The 27,176-nt window shown below is 35.7% G+C and overlaps 1 protein-coding gene across 1 annotated transcript in view; it reads right to left on the bottom strand.

The window, feature by feature from the left end:
• DOCK4 (dedicator of cytokinesis 4) overlaps window positions 1-27,176 on the bottom strand; it is a 248,690-nt gene that overhangs the window by 41,695 nt on the left and 179,819 nt on the right. The window contains exons 25-32 of the mRNA XM_035544267.2: window positions 26,757-26,891; window positions 22,683-22,781; window positions 15,558-15,652; window positions 7,887-7,962; window positions 6,134-6,234; window positions 5,421-5,479; window positions 3,146-3,294; window positions 1,478-1,563 (exon numbers count right to left, since the gene is read on the bottom strand). Of these exons, the coding sequence (XP_035400160.1) occupies window positions 1,478-1,563; window positions 3,146-3,294; window positions 5,421-5,479; window positions 6,134-6,234; window positions 7,887-7,962; window positions 15,558-15,652; window positions 22,683-22,781; window positions 26,757-26,891 (800 nt within the window). The remainder of the gene's footprint in view (window positions 1-1,477; window positions 1,564-3,145; window positions 3,295-5,420; window positions 5,480-6,133; window positions 6,235-7,886; window positions 7,963-15,557; window positions 15,653-22,682; window positions 22,782-26,756; window positions 26,892-27,176) is intronic.

Below are 27,176 nucleotides of genomic sequence, written 5' to 3'. Positions count from 1 at the left end.
TTCAGTTATACCAGAATAGAAACAACAAGTATACTGATGCTGTGAGACATTTTACAATTTAGATTACTACATGTCTTCAGCATTCAGACTTAAAAAAAGCTCTCACCATTTTTCAACATATTTTAACTTCCCTCAGTTTAAACCCAACTCAAAAACTTAAAAGAAGTTAAGAACTAGATTTCACACTAATATGCCTTACAGAATTTTAAGCTTTTTCAGTGACAGACATCCTAATGTATTTTGCAAGAGAATGCAATGACACTTAATTTTATAGAGATTCTCCCTAAAAATGACTTTATTTTTAAGTTAGAATACTGTTACTAAATATTGAAACATTCTTACCTTTTATTCTCTTTACTCAAGACTATGAAAAAAAATCATGAATAATTGCAAGAAAGTTCTACTTTAGCATGTGGTACTGTTGTTTACCTTTACTCATTCATCAATTCCTATATTATTTTGCCTAATATCTCTACCCAATTTTGCTTTTGAAAAGGATAAATGTTTAGGAGTTCTATCTTTTTCAGCTCAATATAATTGCACATTATTATGTTTGCTATTCATAGACATTATATGCAGTACACTTTAGAGCACACCTATGTTTGCTTTTCTGAATGTTGTTATTTAAGCAAAGACAACAGAGGTAAAAAGTAATATTTAAAGAAGAAGGAATGGTTAAGAAGCTACGTAAACAGAAAAAGATTGTGTGTTTAACAGCATTAAAGAACAGGCAGCTTGGATTCTTGAAGAGGAACAATACAACTCGTACTAAACACATCAGAAATGAGAGAAATCTTCCACTTAGGTGGAATTGAGTTCTAAGGAACAGCAAAGGAGACAGAGTTCAGTTAGTTATTTTGTACTTGTACTCTGTGACAATCATTTATTTCAATCAATGGGATAACTTATGGGCAACCTTAGACCCTAGCATTTTTACTAGCTTTTGCTATTAGAATTCAGTGGTACTTATTAAAATATAGTGAACGTTTAACAAGTAATTTATAGAAGAAAATAATAAGAAATAATCTTATCAGAATAAATAAAATTGTATACATCAATCAAGAAATCAACAAGTGACATTACACAAATAAGTATACATTTCTGGCAATAGAAAATTACTTATTAAACAGCTTTTTGTTGAATTCTCATGCCTATTTTTCCAAAATGCCCCATTTGTGCACTACCTGCACTCTATACAATTATGAAGCATTTCTTGCTTTTCTGAATTTAAATCTAGGCAGAGAACGTTCTGTGATATAACAGATTTAGCCTTTCCCAATTATAGCTATGTAAAGAAGTACAGCCAGACTTTACAGATGCCATACAATACTATAAAATGTTTTTATTCCTCAGAATTTCAGGAAGAAAAAAAAAAAGATTCACAACTGCTGTAAGCATTACTTCTCTACATTGACATTAGCATCTAATACAAATAACTGAATTGAATGAACTAGTGTAAGATAAACACATTACTCACATACTGTTGAAGAGCTCTCGGTATGTTTCGTCACCTTTACCTTCCGACATTAGGCTGTCCAGTTTGTCAATCAATTTTGCTTCCACCTGCAACATATAAGTGTGGTGTAAACAGCTTCTTTTCCCTTTACTTAGATTACATAAAAATGAAGGTGGACTTATTTTTTTAATGTATGGGACTTTGCTAAATTAGAATTACTGGTCAATCATGTAAATCTGATAAGTCATTTCATCTCTTTGAAGCTGTTATCATTCCCAGGGTTTGTGGGGTTTTCTTTTTTTGGTGTTTTTTTTTCCTTTTTTTTTTTTTTTTTTTCCTGGAGGGAGGGAGCTAATTTAAATTGAGCAACGTGACTTTAAAACTACAGGCTGAGTAGCATTTGCTGCTGCTAAGGCAGCTATCTATTTATGGAGTCAGACAAAAAGCACACAGCCCAAATAAATTGCCTGACTTCTCACTGCAGGGTCTTAAGCACAAGCCATTTTCTTTGACTTCAATAAAAATCTCATCTTTTCCAACCTGTACCCCACTCTTTATAGATTACATTTTTTATAAATGTCTCTACTGTTCAACATTTGGAGGCTTAAACTTACGTTCCCAGCCTTGCTTACTTTCTAATGTATTTGGCTAGAAATTCAATTTGCTGGATTTACATATTAGTTATCAAAAAAAAATTAAAAACATACTTGGTGGCTAATGACTTCAATGAATATTTTTAAGTGTATTAATTATAACAAAAAAAGAGAGAGACGAGGCTACACTGTGTGCTAATTTTTCAAAGCTCCTTTTTAGCAGTAATATATTAGCAACCACAAATCCAGGGGAGAAACCAAGATGTTGTCAAGATATTTTATTACAGAATAAATCTGTTAGAATTTACATTCAAACCCAAGCTGAAAAAACAGAGAAGCAGAACAAGCAGATTTTTGCCTTCTCATTCTTAACACTTCTTAGCATTTGAATGGTTATTTAAACAATAAGCTTATATACTGATAGTGAAAAGCTACCTACTTACATCATAGGTACTCCTCCATTCTTAATAGTTTGTTTTGTGTTTGTGATATAGCTCCCACCCTAAGCATTATGATTGCTTGGTATCAATTCAAATACTTCTGATTTCCTTCATTTGACAAAGCATGAAGGAAGGCACTGAGAAATAGTTTGAGGCAGCCTTAAAGAAGTGAGTGGGAGCTGTGGGAGCAGATGGCACACTTGGTCGTTCCTTCCTAGCCCGTTAAGAAGGTGTTTGAGCTGCAAGAATACTTGGATCCTTACAGAAGAACATTCCTCAAGGACCATCTGATCTTTTTTTTCATACAAACCCAAAGGGAAGCTAGTTGAATCTTACCTACTGCTGTAAAGTAGAAATGAAAAACCCCACAACAAAATCAGCCTTGTTGAAGACAACTGAAGTTTTGCTCTTCACTTTGGCAGGCCATAGATTTTATCCTTCATGTTACATCACTAACATGAAAGCAGAATTTCATTCATTGCAGAATCTTACTACCCCTGCACACAGTCAAAAGGGAAAACCCTGGTAATCCCTCTCCAATGGGTATAACAATATTGTGGGCACCTTCTCCACCCTCAACGCTAATGAATCAGACTGGCACTCTCTGAAGTGCTTGAATTTCAGTCCTCTTTTATAAATGGCCTCACATACAGTACCTGCTTAAAGTTGCCACTTCGCCTTTGCTCCCAGTCCATCATGTCATGGAAAATGGGAATCATTACATTCCTCAGGTCTGGCTGAGGAATCAAGGTCACTTCCAGGAAAGGGCCAATCAACGCTGGAATAAAGTGAAGCTTGTGTTCCCCTAAAATGAAAGTGAACGTGAACTTGAATGTGAATTGGGAGTTATCAAGCAATCCAAATACTACCTGAAGAATTAAAAAATAGAATTCTAAATGCCTACAGACTTTTACCTAGCCTCCATCAGAGCATGGGCTATTTTGTAAACACAAAAAGTGAAGAGAAAAGCTGCAGACAACAGGAGAATACATGGCCAGACTAATTTATCAGATTTCATTATGCAATACTGAGTTCAAATGTGACAGTGGGTTACCCATATCCCAAGTTAATCTTCAGGAGGAGAACAAAGACAAAAAGCACTCTGGGCATTTCACTTTTTTTTCCCAAGAATGGTTTGGGTTCTGTGCTCTACATTCTTGTATTTACAAAATGGCTAACTATCTGATATTACACGCTCATCTGAAAGAGTTAAGTGCTTTAATTTTTACCTATCTTTAGTTTTGTGAGTACAGAAATGGAAGTACATGTTTTGACTGCAGCTAAGGAAGATGTGACTCAGCTGTTCTGAAAACAACTCCTTTTCAAAATCAGTGCTAAAACACCTTCCATTAGCTCATCACACTCTACTCAGCAGAAACTACAAAACTAAGGTCTCGTCAGGAAAGGAAGGAATGGTATATAGCAAAAACTGACCATTTAGTTTCGGAGATCTTCAGAATAGGAGGATTATAATCACAATACGCTGACTGTCCAAGCTAGGAATCCATTTCCATCCCAGCCTATCTTCCAGTGGACAGTCACACCAGACTGACACTCTGTTTGGTATTTGGACATAGGAAAACCACAATCCTCTCTGCTGGAAACGTTCTGGGACGCATACCCGTATGAACGCAAGGTGACCATACAAGGACCAAAGCTTATGATGAATTGCACTGCCAATACAACTTTGTAATGCTGACTAGCATTAATGTAATGCTGACAGCAATTACATGAAATACCCTGCCTGCAGGACTTAATTGGACACGTTATCAGATGAACTCCATGGTGTACACAACAGTCCTTGCCCCTATTAAAAGGCATCATGATTCCCTCCTTCCTGCGTAGCAGGCTTCTGTTCAGCAGAAAACAATGTGAGAAGGGAAGTGATGCACACTAAAGTCGTATCCTAGCATGCAGGAAGGAGATGGGACCCAGGAGTGGATCCCTGATATACCAGTTTAGAAACATCCATCGTGTACCCAAATAAGTTAGAGTATGGATGCCTTAGAGTCACTAATCAATAGTAGGTACTGTAAATAAGTAAAATATGCTACACGACAAATCTTAACAACATTAATAAGCAAATATTTCTAATTTTGGATATTTATCTTTCTAGTACAGGCTGATCAGAAAGTCCAGTTTTATTACTGCTACATATCTTGCCAGGGAAAAAATGTATAGAATTGAGGTGATAGATCTCAGTAACCACTGATGACCTTCATATCTTTAATTAGCCCTTTAATTTGTTAAACTAATGAATAATTGAAATATAGAGATGACAAACTTGGTATCCCAAGCTTATAATCAGTTTTGATTATCTTCCCAAACAACATCTAATTTCTCCAAGGCTTATATTTTTAAACAGTTTGTACAGTTATTGCTTATAAATATAAAAATGTTCCTAAGTTTATAACCAAGCATTATATTTTTCTCTTGTTGTCCGACGTGTCATTTATGCGTCAGTTGCTGATTTGTTTATGCCTTTATATTTTAGTGCAGCTAGGACTTAAGGGAAGATTTGATGCAAATCCAGCATCTCAGGAGAGCTTCAGAATTGAGATATATGCCTGTTCCATAAACTGTTTACCAACAGAACTAAAATCGTGAACTTAAATATATTTTCAGGCATAATAATTCTGCCCCAAATGAGCAGTACTTTCTCTTCTAATTTTCTTTGACAGGTTTCTTTTAGTTCTCTCTGAAGAAATAGGGAGAGGTCCAACACAATAGAAGTATCAGTGCTTAGAAAGCTGGGTTTAGCTATAAAGAAGGGAACTACAAATGACGAGGGTTTTCTTATACTTGAATCAAGGCTTCATGTGGACTTAATTATCATCAACTCCTCTATTACTGGTAATTGTATTTAATAGTTGAAGTAACAATATGTGCTTTTCAGTTTTTGAGCTTCTGACAAAGTGTTTAACTCCTTACCTAAATTTTGCCACATGCTGAAGATTTCACATCCCATCGTTACCCGCATGTCACCGTATCTAAAATACATTAAAAATAAAGCAAAACAGTAGAAAATCATTTAAGAAAATCAAGTTCATACATCATTCTGTGACACTGTTAAATGAAATGTCTCATATGTTGTTCATAAAAAAAAAATACTTCAAAGAGATGCTTTCTTCCAACTTTTTGCTGTTTCCGTTGCACCCAGCTAAAACTAGATTTCTACATTCAGGTGGATTTGCAATATTGTCAAAAGTTTTGGTTCTTTCTAAGTGATACACATCAGCAATATAGCTGTGAAGCAGCAGCTGTTTTTTGTAGTTCCCTGAGAAACAAATAGTTTTCCTCTAGCTTAAAGAAATACAATTAATTCAATACAGACAACAGTGCAATGCCTAGCAGAAATACCTGAATGAGTCTGAATTAACTAATGCATGAACTAGAAATTAGTGTTGGCATTGCTACAACATGTCTATTTCGCTCCCAGTATCTGAACTAATTTGGGCACTTCTACGAAGGCTGCCATCAGCTCAGATGACCTATACAAAGGAACAGAACCAACTCTCATTCAAGCCAGTGGAAATATTGTTACTGTGCTCTTTTGGTAGGTCCTTTTTGCAACCTCCCACATCTTGCATTTTGGGATGTGTTTGATCTGTTACAGTTTTCTAGAAGCTGACAGCAATACTTACTTTTCTAAAACCTTTTTTTTCTTGGAAGGTGTGAACATCTCCAGTTGAAGACATAACTGGTTTATAAAAATGACAGCAAGAAAAAAGTAGGAATCCCATATCTACAATAAGCATATGGCATTTGGTTATTTCATTTTCTCAGTACTACCATTTTATGACCACTCAACATGCAAATTTTCAAATCACATCACTTGTTTCAGTCTCAGGTAATAAATTACTCAAAATGTTTTTGACCAGATTTCTTTGCATCCAAGTGTACTTTCACCAGTCCCAAAATGTTCAGCAGAAATAATCTATTTTACATATTCTACATCTCTTAAATGTAAAAGTTTCAGAATTGCAGATATATATATATATGTATTTTTTTACAACCCTGAACCAGAAAACCAGGAAACCTTACCTTCTAAATTTGGAAACATGTTTTTGGTATATTTAAGTAAGGACTACAAAACGTTCTGCATCTAAGTTCTGCCTTTAAACCAAAAGCATTCTGACACCTAAAAAGCTATCACATAAGAGAATGATCATTTTCTGGCCTGTTCTGCTTTCTAACTTTATTTGCAAGTCTCGCTGGACAAAAGTTACAGGCTTCCCTGGACAAAACTGAAGCCAGGCTTTGTTATCAAATTGTAAATATACAGATGTTTGTGTATATGTTTTTAGAATCGGGTGTTGAAATTTCTACAAAGAAGATTAAAAGATAAATTTAACATCAATTAAAATATGATTTCTTATTACTCAACTACAGATGCTCCATGGCAGGAGGAATGAAGAAGTGTAAGGATAGTCCTATTGCAGACTGCAGTTCTGCAGGATAGTAACATTGCTAAGGAGGTTTAGGGAACATAGATGCCTGGTTTGCAGGTAATTCTTTAATCACATATAGCCCCTTATATTGCAGAACTTTGTAAAGGACAGGCTTCCTCCTTTTCAGTTATGCCCAGTAGATAAATATGCATTCCTTCCAATCTCTCCTACAGGAGTCTGGATTTTCAGAGAAGCATCCACAACTCTTCCTGAATTCACCAGGAGCTCTGTCTTCCCAAAGAAGAAAAATTCTGCAGTTTTTATGATGAAGCAATTAGACTAATGCCTCTTGGTTGGACAGAATATTTGTTCTGGTTTCCATGGGAATAGGCCATTTTGGACTCACTCCAAGTCTTGTCATCTGAATCCTAAAAACATAATTCTGTAATTCGTGGTTTATCATAGGTATTATACCTCACTGTATGAGGTACTCACTAACGGGCATGCATATTTGTTACGGAGTGTCAAAATTTTTAAATTTAAGTATGCAGCAAGCTAATCGGTCCTGAATTAGAGAAACACAAAGCCATATTTTTGATAAATTTACATTGAGTCAAAAATTGGATTAATCTTCCTTTCTGAGGTAACTGGGAAATAACAGAGAAATAAAGAAAAATAGTTTCTGTAATAAAAAAAAGCTATACAAAAAAATGAATAAGTAGTCTACCATAGAGACTGAAAAAAAAACACAAAAATTAAAACAAAACAAAACACAACATTCTTGATTTTTAAGCCAATCCTGTATTAAAACAAACAAACAAACACAAATAAACACAAGCAAACAACAACAACAACAACAAACTTAATCTCTGAGCACTTGGAAATGCTGATGTGGTGTATGTTGTAGGTATTTAGATGCTGGAGCTAAGTATAACAACAAACAACCAAGCCACAGGATGATGTAGCAGCTATTGCATCTATCTTACATTAGATATGTTTACTCTACCTTGTAATCAAAGTTTTCATTCAAGAAGTTTTTACGAAGGGCATCCGAAAGGTACAAGACTGTTGTAATGATCACACTGGTAGGAACAGAATAAAACAGAGAGTAGTTTTCATTACGTGGAAATTCATAGGTAATACTCACAGCCAATTTTTCAATGAAAAAATAGATGTACAATGTAGGGTAATATTAAATACTGCATTGTAAACATACACAAATGCCTGACTACTAACAGCACCTATTGACAAAGAACTTGCACATCAAGAAAAAGAATGAATGTGCTGAAAATAGATTATCTGTATAGAACAACAGAACTGTTAAAAAAGAGAAATGATAAACTTTGTTATGCAAATATTGCTGATATCACATTTAATACTAATATATACAGTTGGGCAATTAACTTTTAACTTTCTTGGTCCCACAATATGTGCATATAAATGTAAAATATCTAGTAGTTACCATATATCCAATACTGACAGCCCTATGGACAAAATGCCTTTTTAATGACAACGGATAAATGCAAAACTGCGTGAACTCTGTGAGAAATATTGGCATCTAAAGATCTCTGTTCTGATTGTTGCCAATGGTCGTACATCCAGCATCTCCTGGAGAAGCTGGCAGCCCATGGCTTGGACAGGTACACTCTTTGCTGGGTTGAAAACTGGCTGGACGGCCGGGCCCAGAGAGTGGTGGTGAACGGAGTGAAATCCAGCTGGTGACCGGAGCCGGGGGTCGGCCTCTTCTCACAGGTAACTAGTGATAGGACTAGAGGGAATGGCCTCAAGTTGCTCCAGGGGAGGTTTAGGTTGGAAATTAGGAGACACTTCTTCTCAGAAAGAGCAGTCAGGCATTGGAACGGGTTGCCCAGGGAGGTGGTGGCGTCACCGTCCCTGGAGGTGTTCAAGGAAAGGCTGGACGTGGTGCTTAGGGACATGGTTTAGTGGGTGACATTGGTGGTAGGGTGACGGTTGGACCAGATGATCTTGGAGGTCTTTTCCAACCTTAATGATTGTATGGTTCTATAATTGTCATACACGGACACTTGCCTGAATTATACTATTCTTAGATAAATATAGACAACCAAAACCTCTTCACAGTGATCATCACCAAGTGTCAATAACAATCTTCATCACTGCAGCAAGCAAACAGCACTTGGCAAAATGCAAGTTTGATTATCTACAGAAACAGAACATCCTCAAAGATTGTTTAAATATATACCATTTCAGTATGTCAGCCCTTAAGCCAACTTCTGCTGCACTTGTGTCTATCAACTTATTTGGTCAAATCAAAAATCCATATAAACCATTACATTCTTTTCGAAAGTAGTCGGTAGTGAATGCTTATGGAGTAAGAAAAGAAGGTAAATACAGAATGATGTTTTTGCTGTTACACTCATGTATTTCACAACAATCAGATGTTTAAAGACCTTCTGCAAATAAGGTTACATCTGTACATTTCATGCAATTGCCATCTATCTGCTGTTAATACATCTAGATCTTTGCACATGGTTCTTGACCTGTACTGTATTACAGTGCTAAAACTTGTTTCCCTTTCTACAGTTTGTACTTCATTTTTCATTTTTTGCAATGAATTTAAGATAAAATGTTTTATTAAATATAATAACAAGTACATAATAGTATATATTTTTTATATTATATTTTCCACCTTCACAGCAGTGAGGAATTATACATTAACCAACCCACCTAGGAGATAAATAATATTTTTCTTCTGGCACTTTTGACAAGATTTCAAGCTTATACATACAAAATGGCTATATATCATTTAGCTTCTCACTAGCTGAAATGCTTACTTCCATTTCCCAACTTTTAAAATGACTGCCTCTGTCAAGCTTTACCTTCTGGTTCGATGCATCTGAACACCTGTAACAGTTAAGTCTGAGACTGTTTTTAGACCACTGCTTGATTCTAGGGTTTCCTTATTTCTAGTTCAATTGCTCAAAAGTAACTTTCATATGTATTATTTTTTCAGCAATTATATTGTATCTTAGCTTTTTTATCCAAGTAGTGTTCCATGTTTAGCACTCGTTTGTGCAGTTTACCCTATTCTTCCACCAACAGGGAGGTACAGTGTTTGCACAGCACTCCCTATTGTAGCATGGAAAACAAAGTGAAATGTTAACAATATGTAACATAAACAAAGCTAAGAATCAATGCAGGAATAATAATAAGAATCCCCTCATTCTTGTATTTGTGCATGATTTAATTTACAGTCCATATGTTTGACAAAATGGAAACAGTTTGCACATTTCAGGAAGATGTTCTGATAGAAAAGGTCAGTTCATGAGAACCATTGCTATGTAAAATTTCAACCTAAGTCCAAAGTAATAAATCTCTGAAAAACTATATGCTAGAGAAAATAGTTTTCTTCCCAAATCCCCCAAACATCCCCCAAACTGCAACCGTAATGCCAAGTTTACATTACATAGACCTATTTATATCTGAAAGGATTCCTTTCTTGCCACATTCAGATGTTAGGTGAAACTGAAGAGAATGATCTGCTTAAATCCATATGAGAAAATAATTAGAGTAGAATTTTAACTGCAATTTTTAGAAGACTTTTTCAGAATTTTCCTGAGATAGCAAAATAACTGCAGTGCAAGTAATTGTTGCTACAGGCAACATAGCTCCACTTTGATTTATTTAGTAAGCCAAATATATGATACGGTTTAGTTGATAAGATGTGGGTCTGTAGAGTGAGATTGTGTATGTTGTAGATTAAACAAACAAACAGACTGAGCATAGAAAGATGATGCCATTGTTTATGACCTACAAACTGCATCCTCAAGAACTAAAATCAGGTAGGACAGAAAACATTGCTAAGTGTGGGGGTTCTCTCCCCTCCTCCTACAAATAACATAGGTTCTATAAAAGAAAAAAAGCAAAAACGTGCAAAGCAGAGAAAACAGCCAGAGGACAGATGGACAGCTGAATGATCCAGTTCAATTATCCATGTTCCATGTTGCTTCCCAGCCAACAATTTCAAAATAACAAATATTTATTTAAAATCTATTTGAGTATTAAACTAGAAAACATTGAGCTTGTGACAAAACTTTCTTTTCCTCCTCTTACCACCTGCCACAAGTTTGTTCAGAAACCCCGACTTTAAAAGAAGAAAATCTCTGCTTTTAGCTACTCAATTATTCTGGGCACATATACAAAATGCTAACCCGAGGCCTGGTTAGGGCACTTCTGACAGAGTGGCATCTCCATCAGATTTGCACAGTAAATCTTTCTGCAATAAGCTGTTTGAAAAGTTCATGGCAGCCCCCAGAAGTTCAACAACTTTTCTGATGCCTGGAATGTGCTACGACAAACTGGATTTGCTTGGGCAGCCAGCTGTAGAAAATGAAAGCTCTTTTCCCATTCTGGTATGGGGCAAACACATAACACATTAGCTTCTCATTTTAGCCTTTGCTGTTGCAGAATAAAATCTTCAAAAGCGCTAAGGTGTTTGAACAGAAGAAAGTTTCTTTCATATTTCATAAATAAACAATATTCACATAAATGTGTATATACATAACATTGCACGTATATAAACTTATTCATACATGCATATCTCTATATACATATGCTCTGTGACAGACAATGGCGCAGAACCATTTTTACAGGTTCAGTTGTAAGCAACATTTTGTATTACATAAAACCAAGGAGGTTGTTAGCAACACTTTGTATTACATAAAAGCAAGAATTTTTGTTCATTGTAGGAGTCTCAGACTCCCACACCATGGGAACTAACAGGATTCTTCAAAGCAGCCATAATGATGAAACCAATGCTAATTTGATGTCTTCCTTTATTGCGTATTCTGTTTGAATTAATGTTTTTAAATAATGTCTTCCAATTGTCATTGAATTAGATAACCAAAAGGATTTTCTGTTAAAAGTCAGTATGCCCAACTGTCAGCAGATACATTTGTAAATGTGTTATAAACAATACATTATAGTAAATCTTACTCTATAGATCAATGATTTTACTATAAATAATCATATTCATAAATCCATTTTGTAGGCTCTTAGAATTCAAATTGAGAATTGGATGATCTAGCATCTCTACCATTCAACAAAATGCTCAAAGCATGAGATCTTTAAACTGAAAGCTTCTTGCACAGCAAGGGCAGTGGAAAATTAATTCATTGTTACATAATACGTGGGCACCGTATGTTACAAATATCAAACCTTTGCTCAGCAAGTAATAGGAACCTCACTTTGCTTTCTGACAGCCTCCTCAATTGTTAATGAAACATGGCACACCTGGAGTTCAGCTGAGTCTGTTAAAGGCTTTCAAAAGATGTCAGTCATTTAAAGCACTGGATAAGTGATCCTTTCCCTAACCTCAGGGTAAATTGAGTGACCATTACACTGTTATTTCCAGTTGAGAGAGACATTATGAAGGTGTTATGCAAAAGCTTCAGGTTTAGTCTGGCATATCTTACTGCTTATTTTATGTACAAAGTGGGTCTGTCCTATAATGAAAGAAATAAAGATGATTTCTATAAAATATATAAAAGAAAAATAATCTGCCACTCTATTAAAATCCCTGATAGAAATATTAGATAACCATAGGTAATCACTTTGCTTTGCTGAATGTATCCTGATTAGCTCAATACAGATGTTACATGGTTATGTAGTTTAAACAGAGTTAATTGGTCTCATTGCCAGAAGCTGATAAACATTGAAGACTTTTTGTGTGTACTTCTCCTTCCATCACACAACTCAAAAAAGATCTATTTCTCTGTTTTAGTACTATGTATGCCTTCTTAAATGTTAATTTATGTCTTGAATTTTAGAAATCACTAGGTGACTTTGTAATGCTAGTCATTAATGCTTTCTCATGATGGATATTCAGACATTCAGAATTATAGACCATGAGTGTATCATCGTAAAGTATCCTAGTTTCTGGCTAGTTCCAGATTTGTCTTCTTGAGCTCGCAGTACCTTCTCTTTTGTTTTATCCCAGACGGCATCCAAGTACCAGATACTCCATAATTACTGAAAATACTGCAACAAGAAAAAATTCTAGAAGCCAGGGGGCAGCAATATTTTTATATATAATTAATACATATTAGAAAGACTATTATGTCATTTTAAGACCTAAAAATCTTTCAGGTAATTGAAGTTCTGCATGGATAAATAAGAGAAGAAATGATTTTTTTTCCCCCTCAGGAAAAGCTTATTACCTGATTATACCCTTACTAGGACTCATTTCTTCCCTAGGCTCAGACAGTCTACATCTCTCTTCCTGTAAATACCAGACAGTTTGAATTTTATATCACTCTGGGGAGAGTGGAGAGAAAAGATAGTGCTGCTGGTGATGTGACTGCAGCGATGGTGAAGCTCCCAAGACACATGCTGCCTTCAGATTAGCTACAGCTTCTCAGGCTGAAGCCCAGACAGCTGAGAAGGGGCTGTCTGACCCAGGAAACATGCCAGTGATTTTATTCCTGGGAAGAAGGAGTTAGAAAAAAAAAAAATCATTTTTTTAATGGATTACTTGATTATGCTCTTAAAAGGATGTGCAACACCTTGCAGTTTTTCCTTGTAGACATGAACAGGGCTAGAGTTCAAGAAGTTTTGCATTCAGTTGCAAAGGGGCTCAGGTTACTGGCAGCACTCTGGTTCAGCAAGTGGAGGGAAGAGATAACAGCTCACAGGCACTTCTGTCTGGTGCAGGCAGTGCCCTAACCTCTCAACCTGCCTCTGCGATCTCCCCTTTCCAATAAAAGATTTGGGGTTGGGAAAATTCCAGCCAAGCTACTGCTTTGAGTCTCTTTGCCACTTCCTCAGGGAAGTTAACAGAAGGCAGCCTCTGAAATGGCAGTGGGGGAAACAAGTGAAAGGATGGCATTCCCATTTAGAAAAACTAATCCAGAAAAACTAGTGTCCTGCACCTGAGGAGAGAACTGAGGTGGAATTTCCTTTCTGCTGCCTCGAAAAGAAACAGAAACTAACCGTCAATATGTAACATGGGAATGACGGTTCTTCAGCTCACACCACACTTAGGCAAAACATCTGACCAAGCCTCTGTTACACACAGCAAAGCAGATCTCCTCCACAAAGGAACATATACCTAGCAAGGTAAATTACCAAATGCTGAATTGGTAAAGGTGTGCTAACATGCCATTTGCTGACAGTAATGCTTATGCAATTGCTTGTTAATGAGTTCAGTTCGCCAACTTCTGCCTGTCTTCTGTGACTGACAGGACTGGACACAGAGTCACAGTTTCACCAGAGTTGGTTAAAAGCAACATGACACGGAATAATAAAAGATGTTTGATGCTCACTAAAATACTAATGCAAGCAAATACTCTTTTTGCAGAACTTGCTAACAACATCTTTAGCATATCTGAACACCACCACTCCAAGAAACACACGCCAAGGTCGTTCCTAAATCTTAGTTTTGTACATGTCAGCTGTTGCAAAGCCATCTGCCAAGCCAGCTGTTTCTGGAATATGTAGCGATTTCTTAGATTATATATGAGGCTAAGAGTTCCTATGTTTTTCCCTCTTTCCTGTGTTTCTCAATTTATTTCTTAAGCACTATTACCAGATGCATCATATCAATTCTTTGATTATTAACATTTTTTGCTGGAATTCAAACCTGGAAAGATTAGCACTATTAAATCATGTAATAAAAATGAGCAAAAATTTTATTTTCTCAAGTCATGATAAAGCTTGAACAAACGCTATGTCAGGCACATACATAACATCTATCATGAATACAAATTTTGCCAAATTTAATTGTAACCAGAAGATAAGCACTAGTTGTCCGTACAGCACTATGAATTCAAATTCTTTTTGGAGCTGATAGGCACAATGAAGACTAAAAAACAATTCATAAGGCATTGCAGTTTAAGTAAATCCTAAATTCTGGATTCCTACGTCTGCTCAATACAACCTCCCTCTTCTGCTGACACTGATTTTTAGATAATTGTGTTGACTGTTCAGCTGGCTTATCTGATCCAAAACTAAGCCTACATAAAAGGATAGCTGGTGACACAGGTGAAATAAAATTCAATAGTTTTAGACTTACTATAATGACTTCTCAGAAATGCTGGGAACCTGTTTCTGTAAAAATAAGGCCAGAGCAAAGAAAGAATGGCTCAAAGGCAGGTTATATCCCAAAGTATCACTAGGCAATGCTTAGAGCCCCATGCTACTGTTGCCTGTGCTGTGCCTCATTTCCTGATTTGTGATTTTTCTGACAAGCACTAAATTAACAAACATGCAAAAACATCGTTAATAATATTATAGCAGATAATTTCTTCTTGAGAGCAAACAGATCTCTACCAACTCAGCATTTCAACAAACAGATTTGAAATGAAGTTCTGTTGAGATCTGTCATTTGCTGCTTGGAAAACAAAGCTGTTGATGCTTAGCATCTTCAATCTGTAGAAGTGTTTCTGAGTTACCAGTTCTACGTTCTTACTGAAATTTAGAAGATAAACAGGAACAGATTATACTATGAATTTGTTGTGTAAAATAAGTGCAGGGATTTTAAAACTTAAACCCAATCTTAAATTCAAAAATGAAAAACTGCAGCCAGTGTTATAGAGTATATTTTGCATTTTTATTATATACATCATATAACTGTGTTTGCTTACACCATGATCTTCACATACACCCCTTATTTTTTTTGTTACCATTAAAAATGTCTTACTTGTTTGCAACCAAACGCATCACTGTCCAGTCTTTGGGAAACATCTCTGGTCGTATCAGTATTCGAAATACAGTGAAAATCTGCAGCAGGAAATCCTGTGGAAGGAAAAGAAGCAATCTTATACCTCTGGTACTTTAAAAAGAGCAGTGAGCTTTAAAAATATCTTAATCAGAGGCAGAAAAAAATCATTATAGAAATAGCAAATTGCACATTTATTTTCAAAATATATACTTTTTAATATTTTTTCATCGTTGATTCCCTAAGAAAGCTTCAAATAGCAATTTAATTCATTTTTTCTTAAAAAGAGAAAAATAATTTAATCTGCCATTTGATTGACAGCAATACATAAGATAAATGTCAAAGATGCATTTGGTTTCCACCCATACACTTCCACAAATGTGATCCTGAGAACAATTTGCAAATCAAAAAAGCACTTTACAAACACCACAGAGTTCTGAATACCTCCTTAATCATGCCAGGTTTTCATCACATTCAAGATTTATTCTAAAAGTAGCATTATTTGGTGGGAAAGAGAGAGAGTGCAACGACAATTTTATCATTGGGTTTGCAAAGACCAGTGAAGTCAACAGCAACGTCCAGACCCCTGAACTGCTAACGCAGCTGTCTGTCTGTATGCAGGTCACTTAACCCTTCAGCTTCATTTGCTGAATACATACAAGTAGTAAATGCACAAGCTACTTTGAATGTAGAAAGCACTGTAGAATGAATGTAGAAAGAGCTTAGTATTATCATCTCCTATGTCATTTAATTCACTAATAAATAACTAAATTAAGCTATTCCTGCTATTCCTCTCAGCACAAGGTTTTTCAGGTATACTTTGATAAATAATGCTTTAAACAAAGGTGGTAATGGTCAGTCTTGATTGTGTATAACATTGCTTGTATTTTTTTTTTTTTTTTAGTAAGCAAAATGGAGCTTTTGATGTTGTGAGGAACAGGAGGCAAATGATATAATCCGACTAACAGAACTAGTGTTGTACCTGCCCTTGAAATGTTTGAAATATTGATTCTGCCCATGTCATTTGTAGAGACTGAGTTCAAAACAAGGATGAGATGAAGATACAACCAGAGGTACCAACTAATTTTGAACACCAAAATATATTCTCAAGTGCATTTACCAAAGTGTAGATGATGGGCATTGCACAACAGATGTCTTTCATTAGAGAATCACTGTAAAGGGGGACGAATGCAGGCGCTGGGAAAGGCAGCTGAGATCCCAGCACCCACCCACCAGAGAAGATTACATAAAAGAGACAACCTGTTTTCTGAGTAAGAGGCCAAAAAATCCTCTGTATTGAAGAGTATAAATGAGACTTGGTGCAGATAATACAGCATTTGAGCGCAGGTGACCAGCTTTACAGATAAACAAGTATCTCCATGAGCAACATATTTATTCCAGACTGCCTACTTATAGTTTTCCACCTTGTAGTTCGATTTCAACACTTGTGCCTCTTCCTTTTCTTTCTTTAGGGGTTACATCCTTTCCCTGTGCAGTAATCTCTGCAGCTCTGTGCAGTAATCCCAAAAACATGGCAATGCCCCAAATGCTGCTGTAGGACACTTCACAGTATTGACCCCCATTCTCCCATATCCCATTTCTATCCTGTTCACTGTCTTGACACAATATGTGTTGCTGCTGAATGGCTGCTGACCTGAAAAGACCAAATATCTGCTTCTGGGAAACCAAAGAATGGTTTAAGGACCACTTAAAACTCCAGGGTTGCATGGGGTGTAAAATTTAGTGCCTTTCAGACCCAACAGGCCACTGCCAAGCCTGTTGAAATTAATTGGCTAGTTCATAAGTTGTTAAGGAAAGAATGACAGACAGAAAGGAAGATCACATATGCTTCATTTCTTTAGGCAACTAGGCTAAGAACAGAATGAACCTTTTATTCCAAGCAAACTCGAAAACAAAGCAAATGTAGACACTGGCATTATAGTTTGGATCAGCAACACAAGGCTAATTATTTCTAATTTTAACAGAAAAAATAGAAAATCGTGTCATCAATTCAGTAATACGATTTATTAGATATAAAATACAAATTTGAAAAGCCCAAGATTGAAGTTTGTCTGTGTTGTAGTAAATGTTAAAACATACAAACAAAAATGCAGCGTAATTCAAAGCTAAAATGTAACTTGAAGAAACAGAAAATTCATTAAAATAATAGAAAAAAAATCATTTTTGCAAGATTTGCAAGATACAACTATTAAGCTTCTATTTCCAGAGTTAATCTCTGCCTAACTTATTTTTCATGTATGATTTTTTTTATTTGATAATACATTTCCCTAGGAATCCATAAGCATGAAAATAACCAAGAGGAAAATGCCAGCTGACTAGTCTGATGCTTTGAGATTAATGCACTAGTAGCCTTCACGTCTCAGGTCTGCTCATCAGTATTCAGTGGCAGGTCTCTGATACCCAAGGAGCTCCCCTCCAACAGTTCCATACAGCAATTCCACAAAGCTTTTTTATCAGCATTACAGTGACTGGGATTTTGCATGAAGTGATTGCTCATTTTTCTTTCGTGGTCCAAACATTCCAAAACCATCACCAGATATAACTACGAAGTACCATTCATGGTAGATTGATTTTGTAACTATAGCTTAAACTGTTTTCTGTGCAATAAGCTATTATCTTTCATAGTTGTATCTGCTCTGCTAAACACTTCAGAATGACTTAGTAACAGATTTTAACATTTAAAAAGCGTTTTTGCCGGCACTGTAAGTGAACTAACATTTGGTTGGTTGAATACAGCTATAATTGATGTCTCATATGCCTTTTAACTTAAGTGACAGTAATGGAGTAATTTTGTCCTTTTGCATACTCCATGCAACTAAATATCATCTCTTAATACTCCTACCTAGCGTATATAAGCTCTAGTACTATCTTACAACACTCAAATAATATCATAATACCACAGTTCAGTTTCATTCAGCTGCAATACCTGCTTGATGAAATTAGGAAACTGCAATTCAGTGAGAAGCATGGCCTTCTGAAAGACTGGAAACTATTTAGTCATTTAATCAACAAGCATCTTTGAATTTCTTTCACATCTCCCTGTATACACGTAAAATCCTCTGTAATGCCGGGCAGACTCTATACAAGATTTCTCAGGGTAAATCTATTAGCATTTTAGTTTGGGACAACAGTCCACTTTTAAGCTAGTTGCTTGATCCCCTATGCCGTGGTTCACACTGCAGAGTTATCAAGCTACTTGTTATCAAGTCTTTGTACAGTGTCCCAGAGACGTTTTGCAGATTGCCAAGGTGCCTACAAGAAAGATGGTTGAATTGTCTCCGAAAGTAAGTTGTTTCTGCCAGGACAACACATCCATCCTGTGGCCAAACCCTTTCCCAGATCCTCTTTCCTTCACTGCTTCTTCATTCTACATCAGAAGCCACCTAAATTGCCAACCCCATGCCAACGAACCCTAAAAAGTCTTTGTCCAAGCTGTCATTAGAGAAGAAAGCTGTGGAATACACTGTGCTTGCTGATAGGGTTTAGTACCCACCTTAGTACCCTGCTCAGGCTCCTTTAGCTGGAAGAGAGGGATCAGAGAACCTGTGAAGTTCACTCCCAGCCCCATGAAACACTCTTTTCCTACAATAGATCTCTCCTGTATATCTATCCTGCCTCATTATCTAGCATACACCAGCAGTGGATAAAGACTAGGCCTTCTGACAGGTGCTTTTATTTTGCTTTCTTTTAACCTATTAATTAAAACCCCATCCATATCAATCAAAACCATTTTGCTGTGGTCAAAGCTGCATTATGCAAACATATACTGTTCTTCTCATTCAGTTTCCCACTTCTCTACCCCTATTTATAATTTCCACTGTAATCTTTTGTCATAAATTAGATCTGAGCTTTTTTGTGGCAGCAAATATCCGCCTACAAGGGAGCCTCTGTTATGTAAATTGCTAAAAAATATATTTACCAGAATAAGATGTTATTTTGTGGTAAACAAAATAAGCATATCTTAAAAATAATACTGAAACATAAAGGAGGCATTGAAAATTATTGTCTTATTAAATTAAATGTTTCAAAAAGTGAGTGAAATAGAATATCTGGCAGTACCACTCAGCCATGAATCCCCTGACATTTCCTTCTTACTTCATTTGCACGTTTTCAAATATAAAACGCTTCTTCCATCTTCTGCTGTCTGTGGAAGAAAACTGACTCTTGAAGAAACAACTAAAATAAAAAGTCAACATGTCAGTTACTTAAACTAAATATATTTAAAAATAGAGGAAATATTTCTATGAACGCACTTGTTTAAATCATCGCTCAGATGTGTGTCATATAAAATGTGCAGATATATCTGTCATTTTAAAATTGATGTTATTCCTTCAAACTCCATTTTGCTATACTGTGATGAACAAGCTGGAAAAAGCCTTTAATAATTTTGGTATAGATTGTTATAAGAAAGAATAAGAACTGGAGTTATGTTTTGATGATGAATGACAACCTTTGTTTCCTTTTTTACAAGTATTTACATGAGTGAATTTTTGTTTGGAAAAGTGGTTTGATGGGGATAGTTTATGAATAGGAGCATAAACACTGTGCAAACATGCATTCCTGCAAACACTTGAGACAGTCTTTTTTGACTGAATTTAGAATTAGTCAAAGAAAGAAGAAATACCTTGTAATATCAGTATGCATCATTTAGAATAGAAAAATACCTATAAACAGGGGTAGTCAAAGCAGAAAAAAAAAAAAAAAAAAGGAGGCATAGCAGACAGCAATTCAGAAGCCTGGGTTACACTCAGACAAGTCACTTGCAAACCCTGTATTTATATATGTAGCTTGTAGTGTGGCTTACGGAACACCCAGTCCAATCTGACATCACTGACCATGGTGCAGAAAGAGGATTCAAAAATACAGCAAGTTGATGATATTTACCACTGAAGCTTAAATCCAGAAATACATACTAGCCACCAGAATAATAACTATGGTTACTATTTCAGTCTCTAAAAATACCTCAAATAAGAATGTCTTATCACAGATATTTACACCTTCTCAATCCCGATTTACTCATACTGACGTCAGTTCCTAAGGAACATATCTTAAAGCAGAATAAAATATGAAAGAAGTTCCATGCTTGGCAAACAAACCATAGCACAGAGGTAAGTGGCAAGATCACAGAAGCACCGAATCATAGAATTGTTTGGGCTGGAAGGACCCTTAAAGGTCACCCAGTTCCACCCCCTGCCATAGGCAGGGACACCTCCCACCAGACCAGGCTGCCCAAAGCCCCATCCAGCCTGGCCTTGAACACCTCCAGGGATGGGGCATCCCCAGCTTCTCTGGGCAGCCTGTCCCAGTGCCTCACCACCCTCTGAGTGAAGATGGTTCAAGACACACACAGTCACCTTATGATTAATAGCAGTGTCAGACTAACACATTCGCTCTCATCTTTCCCTCTTCCTGTCAGTCACACATTGCAGTGATATTTGATATTTCCAAGTGAGAGGAAAAAATTTCTTATATTATTTAAGATTCAGAAGAGAAGGAGTGCTGCAATAATTATCATCAAACCTACTGCCACTTAATCACTGGTGGAGTTGACGCTGATTTGGTGAGATCAGAATGAGAAAAATAAACTCCGGACTTGAGTTCTTACGACCTCTATTTTGATAGCTGATGGCACGAGCTACAGCTGCTTTCCATATGTCTTTGTATAATAGTAGGGTATGCGTGTGCGGGGAATATAAATGTGTCTCAAATCAAACACCATTCAAGCAATAACTCTAGAGATTTTCATGTTCTAGAAGCACAAAAGTATGAATATACTCAACACTGTACTCACAGATATATCAAACACAGAAATCAAGCGTGAAACACCTTCAGCAAATCTAAAAATCTAAACCTAAGAACACATATCTGATCAGAATTCAAACAAAAGGGAAAATATTTTCAGAAAAAAAAATGCCTAAATTCCAACAACATATATTAAAAATTGTCTAAGGATACTAACTATGCCAGGTGAAAACAGATGGTCTAGTACTAGTCTAAAAATCTCCCACTCTATATAACTCCTAGGTAGTACTCTTGACTCCTGATAGAGATAACCTCTCAGTACTATTTTCTTTCTATCTTTCAAACTTAATATCATCACCCCACTACAAAGAAAAAGCACTCATGGATGGTATGCTCTCTTCAGAACATCTCTAAACAGGAATTTAAGAAAATCTGGAACTGCACCATGACTAGGCTCTCCATTTCAGGGCAATAATTAAGTTTATCGAATCATAATTTAAAAGTAACATCTAAAAATATACTATCACTCTAGGATGTCATTACTCTCCTATCCAGAATCACTGGCTGAATAATGGGAATAAGTGATCACTCAAGATTTCTTATGTGGATCAAATGCAGTCCTATACTAGTTTCTCAGGGTCTAGCAGAGTGGAAGCCTTGGTGTTATGTCTTTATGCAGGAAGCCTTAACTACTGTTTTGTGTTGTTGTTGTTAATCCATCCCTCTCTTCCAAAAACGAATTAAAAATGCTGCATCTCCATGAGCCTGGTAAGTCCATCAATAAAATTGGTAAAATCTGCCCTGAAAAAGTTCTGCAACTATTCTCTTCCATGATCAAACAGGGCAGACAAACATTACAAGTCTGACAGGTCCTCCTGCCAAGGGACCTGCTACACAGTTAGGCAAAACAGAGCGTTATTTGAATACTCATTTATCAAGCTGTGTGTTTGCCATTGCCATATATAACTTAATAAACGAGTAAATAAATAAGACAAACAAACAAACAGCTGATGGGAAGAATCAAGCAGACCTGTGTAACCTTAGACTGACACAATCTTTACAACAGGCTTTGAGGCTACTGTATATGGCCTTAAAGCAATTATATAGTCCTCCCATCTCTACTCTTTCAGTTGTCACTGTAGAAGCAATAGAATCCTAGCTCCATCACAAGAGTTGCCCTGAGTACACATGAAAATCTGTGTAAAAGCTACCTAATCCAAAAAACATATTGCATTTAAACACTGATGTATTTCATCAAAGCACAGGAATATCTGAAAGAGGGAGAAAGAGAAAAGAGATATAAATAGAGACTGGAACAAGTAAAAAGACAGTTCTGTTACTTACCCTCAGGTCTTCCTTTGTACTGAAGCTATCAAGAAGCTGTTGATAATGTCTATCAGTCATTTGTCGCAAGAGTGACAGCAAACAAGAGACAAACTCCCCCTGTTCAGATAACCGCCATGAATAAACATATGAGAGATTAAGCTCATATACAGAAGACACTATAAATTGTCATATGATAAGCATTTAAAGTAATCAACAAATGCAAGGGAAATTAATGACGATTAGAAAACATTATTCCATACTTAATGAAAATACATTAATTTACCTATAAATTTCCTTACCATTAAAAAAAATTAATTTTTACTCAAAACAGTTTACTTGCTCAGCATAATCTATAGATCCAGAAGAGCTAATGCAGTAAAAGTTTGATTTGTCAGTTATTTCCCTTGTATTTGTTTTTAAATGGATTATTTAGATTGCTAACATTACAATCTCTTTGTCAACTCTGTGTCGAAACAAAAAATAAGTATTTTGCAACAACTCCGGGAAAAATGCTAATGTTTTCCTTAAGGGAAGAAATAGCTGGGATTTTTTCAAAACATTTTTAATTGAAATATCATATTTGTCAAAAAGAAAACTCATTTATACAACTGGACAAAATTTGAAAATGTTTTGATAAAATGTTTTCTTGGACCTACAGTGGAAGTTCTCATTAAAACATACATACATATATATATATATATAAATATATAAATGGAACTTAATCATAGGGTCTGGATTGCATCCCAGTGCTGTAGAAGAAAAATTCTAGTATCTTGCAAACTTGTTCAGAAACGGGAAATAAACTCTGGCCCTTAACTACCAGAAATGGGAACAAGACTTGGAAAACAGACGGGTATGATAACACTACTTTAAAATGCTGTCTTTCACTAGTTTTTCAAGTGAAAATTTGGGAGTATTTTCCTCTGTCTTCCCTTAAAAACAGAAAGCAAGATTAAAAAAGGAAAATGTCTTCACAGAAATGGTTGTTTGGGATTTTACATTGGAAGGGTTAATACACTTGTGACTATATCTTATATACTTGGTGGTGTGTCAGGTGCTCGCTTTAACAGGCAACATAGTGGTAAACTAATAAGTATGCCTTGCCCATAATAATACTCTACACTGAAGTAATGATCCCAAATTAATTACCTTCCTGCAAAACTATTGCTGCTTACAGTGAGCACAGCTTTCTCAAAACAACATCCGAAGTCTATAAAGTATGTTAACCTTCATGGTCTGGGCCTAACCAGCAAGGTTACAGCTGTTATCTTGTAAATATCCATAATGAAAAATTATTTCCAATCCTATCAGGTTCTTTTCAGAGAGCAAAAAGACTTGGGTGTTTTATCATTATTTTTTAAGAGTTGCAGTTTCATTGTATCGAGTCTCAATATGATTTTATCATGCTATTTAAAATAATGTAGGCTCATCTAAATAGGCAAATTTTGGAGACCTTTATTCCAGTTATAAAATTTGAGACCACTCGGATTTGGCTAAGTAGCCAAAATAAGAAAAGTAATTAAAGATATAAGTTGACCTGATTGTCAGCTTGAGTGACAAAAGTTGCGTATGAATCTTTTAAACACTTCCCTTCTTGCTTAAGCATTTTAAGCAGTCCTTTCTGGTCACCTTCTATGATCCCACACTTATTTTGACTTAGAGGAATATACTAAAAATCACAGTCTATTACAGAAAGCTGTACTATTACAACTGACAGACAGATTAGCTTTAAAATGGTACCAGCTTTAGCTAATTGTTAACTTCTAAATTTGAGCTGTTGATTTAAATTTAGGTAGCTATACAGGCAGCTAGTTTTTAGAACAACAATGAATGTTCAGCTGCATTTGTTGAACTCAATATGAAAACAAATTTTGTTAAGATTTCTGCCAGTGCTAGCCACAGACTAACTAGTCAGGGGATATGTTGGTCATGCACAGAAGCCAACTCTACAAACAAAATTGCCTTGATAAAAAACATGAGGACCAGATCCTAGTGCCCTAAATCAAGCCAAGCCGTAAACCCAAATTCACTTATGTAGAATCCTGAAGTAGTTTTCTGTGTCTCATTGAATGAGCATAATTATTAAACTAGAGGAAGCTGACAATTAAATTGCAATTCATTTAAACTCTCGGGGACTAAACTTCCAAGATTTCAAATAAATAAATATTTGCTCTAATTGGTTTGCTCTCTGCTACTACGCTTTTCTTAAGAAAACCTACAGATCCAAATCACTGATATCCTAAAGTAATTAATGTATAATTTTCACTTTCACCATTCCACTGAATTCGATGTTAATTAGTGCAACACCTGTAACACTGCCCCCCCCCAAGCCATGTTTTTTATTTTCTTTATGAACTGCAGAAAAACAGTGACCTGTGGGCCTATAAGATCACACTGCAATGAGTTTGGGACTATGTCCAAAAGTAAGACTATAACTGATAAAAAAAAAGGTATGATAGAATTTTATCCAGTGTGCTGCCAGGATACATCTCACAAAGAATATTTTATGATGGGTGCAGCTTGAAATACTGGTAACACACTGGAACAGACTCTACTGCTGTACTTGCATTGGGTACTTCATCATACTTGCTCTACAAATAGTTCCAAAATTTGGCTCTATGCATTGCCATAAGCCCATGCTGCATGATGTTTCTACATAAATGTATATAATTGCCTTATGCTGTGCTGTGAGTCACTTCCACATTAAGTATTCTTTCAGATGCCTGTGGTGACAATGGCATGGCTTTTCTTATGCATAAAAAGAAAATTTTGCAACTTGAAAGAATTTTCAGTCTAATTTTTGATAGCGTGAAAGAATTAGGCTGTCATGGTGTTTTACTAAAACTTAATCTGAAAGCGAGTGGATAGATCAGAAGAAACCAATAAGCTCAGAGCTTTGCTGCACTAGGAGTCTAATACTACAACCCCTGCTTCAGCTGAGCTTTCTTGTAATGGTCTGATATGCCACACAGAGTACATTTGTAATTTAATAATTTACAGATAAAAAACCCAAACTCTTAGATGTACAGTCCTACTGAACCACAGTGATTAAAGCTTGGTGTTATCCTATTACAGAACTTAGTCAGCTTCAAAAACACTTCAACTAATGTTTGCTCTTTGTGGGATAAAATAAACAAAAAAGGCAACAACACATTTCTTTCACAGGTATTAAATGCTTTTTCAAATGTTTCATCTCAGAGGAAATTCTAGTTTGGAAAGCAACCATCTATTCATTAATAAAAATGTTACAATGTAAAAATAAGGCAACTAATGAAGTGTATAATGAGATGGTAAATCACAATGCATAGTATGTTCTCTTCACAAAAAGTTACCCCCCTATTTCATACTGGGGTCATATCCCCTGCTATATTAGAACAGATTTGTCCTTCAAATGCAAACTGGGAACCTTGCTGAAAACAAAGCAAAGTAATACTTCATTTTGTTTCATCAATGCTCACGATTAGCCTTCCTGTAAATGGCTCAATTTCAACACTCCAATTTGCATGAGCTGTTGTATCACATTGACCAAAATATCATTCGTTAATCTTCTAAATCCATCCTCTATGCCCTACCTCATGTGACAGAAATGAAATTCAAATGCTCAGTCCAGAGAACAATAGAATGACTTTTGATTAATAAATTTGGATTCATACAGGCTAGCATCACAGATTCTGGAGGCATTTTTAGAGCTGTTTCATCATGTAAAAAAGGTATGCATCTTAGAAAGTAAATTGTTATTAGTTGATACTCTTTCAGGAGTACCCACTTTCAGGAATTCAAACTTAGTGAGCGATTAAGAAAGCTATTGAAAATCTCAACAAAAGAAACATTGAAATAGTTACTGTCCTGAAATAACCTCAAGTGTTACTTTCTTTTCTTTTATTTAAGGTCACAAAATATATATAATATAATGAAAAAATATTACCATTTCCATTGAAAATGAATAAAGTGCAAGAAGTTTTCTTTGTTCTGCTCAATCTCTGTTTAATACACAAAATCTTACAATTGAATAACAATATAAAGGCAGAATTCTCATGAATCTAATAGTTCAACCAGTGACAGTTGTGAGGTATTTCATTATAAGAAACTTACAGTCACATCTTGAAATTGGAGGCGCATAGCAGAGCCTGATGGCTGCGGTCGGCTGGTGATCTCTAGTATTGTCCTTAACAGAATATCTAGTAGGCTGTTTACAATCACATCAATTTCTTCCAGGACAGATTTTTCCTTAAATAATCAATAAAACATTTAAGTTGTAAAAACAGAAAGGTGACCACAGGCATATTTCTTTTGATGTGTCTTTAGAAGCAAATATTAGCGTTGCAATAGAAGCTTTGCTACGAACATTTTACTTGAAAAAATAAAGACCATTCTCAAGTTAAGATATTATTTAATTATATTTATGTTACCTTACAGTTTTCAATTAATTATGTTGTACTGAAATGCAGAGGACAGTTATGGGGACTTTGAATACATAAGCATTCATCAAATTAGCACAACTATTTTCAATTA

This window comes from Cygnus atratus, chromosome 1 (assembly GCF_013377495.2).
Source record: "Cygnus atratus isolate AKBS03 ecotype Queensland, Australia chromosome 1, CAtr_DNAZoo_HiC_assembly, whole genome shotgun sequence".
Taxonomy (NCBI): domain Eukaryota; kingdom Metazoa; phylum Chordata; class Aves; order Anseriformes; family Anatidae; genus Cygnus; species Cygnus atratus.
This window is presented reverse-complemented; position numbering and strand designations above follow the sequence as displayed.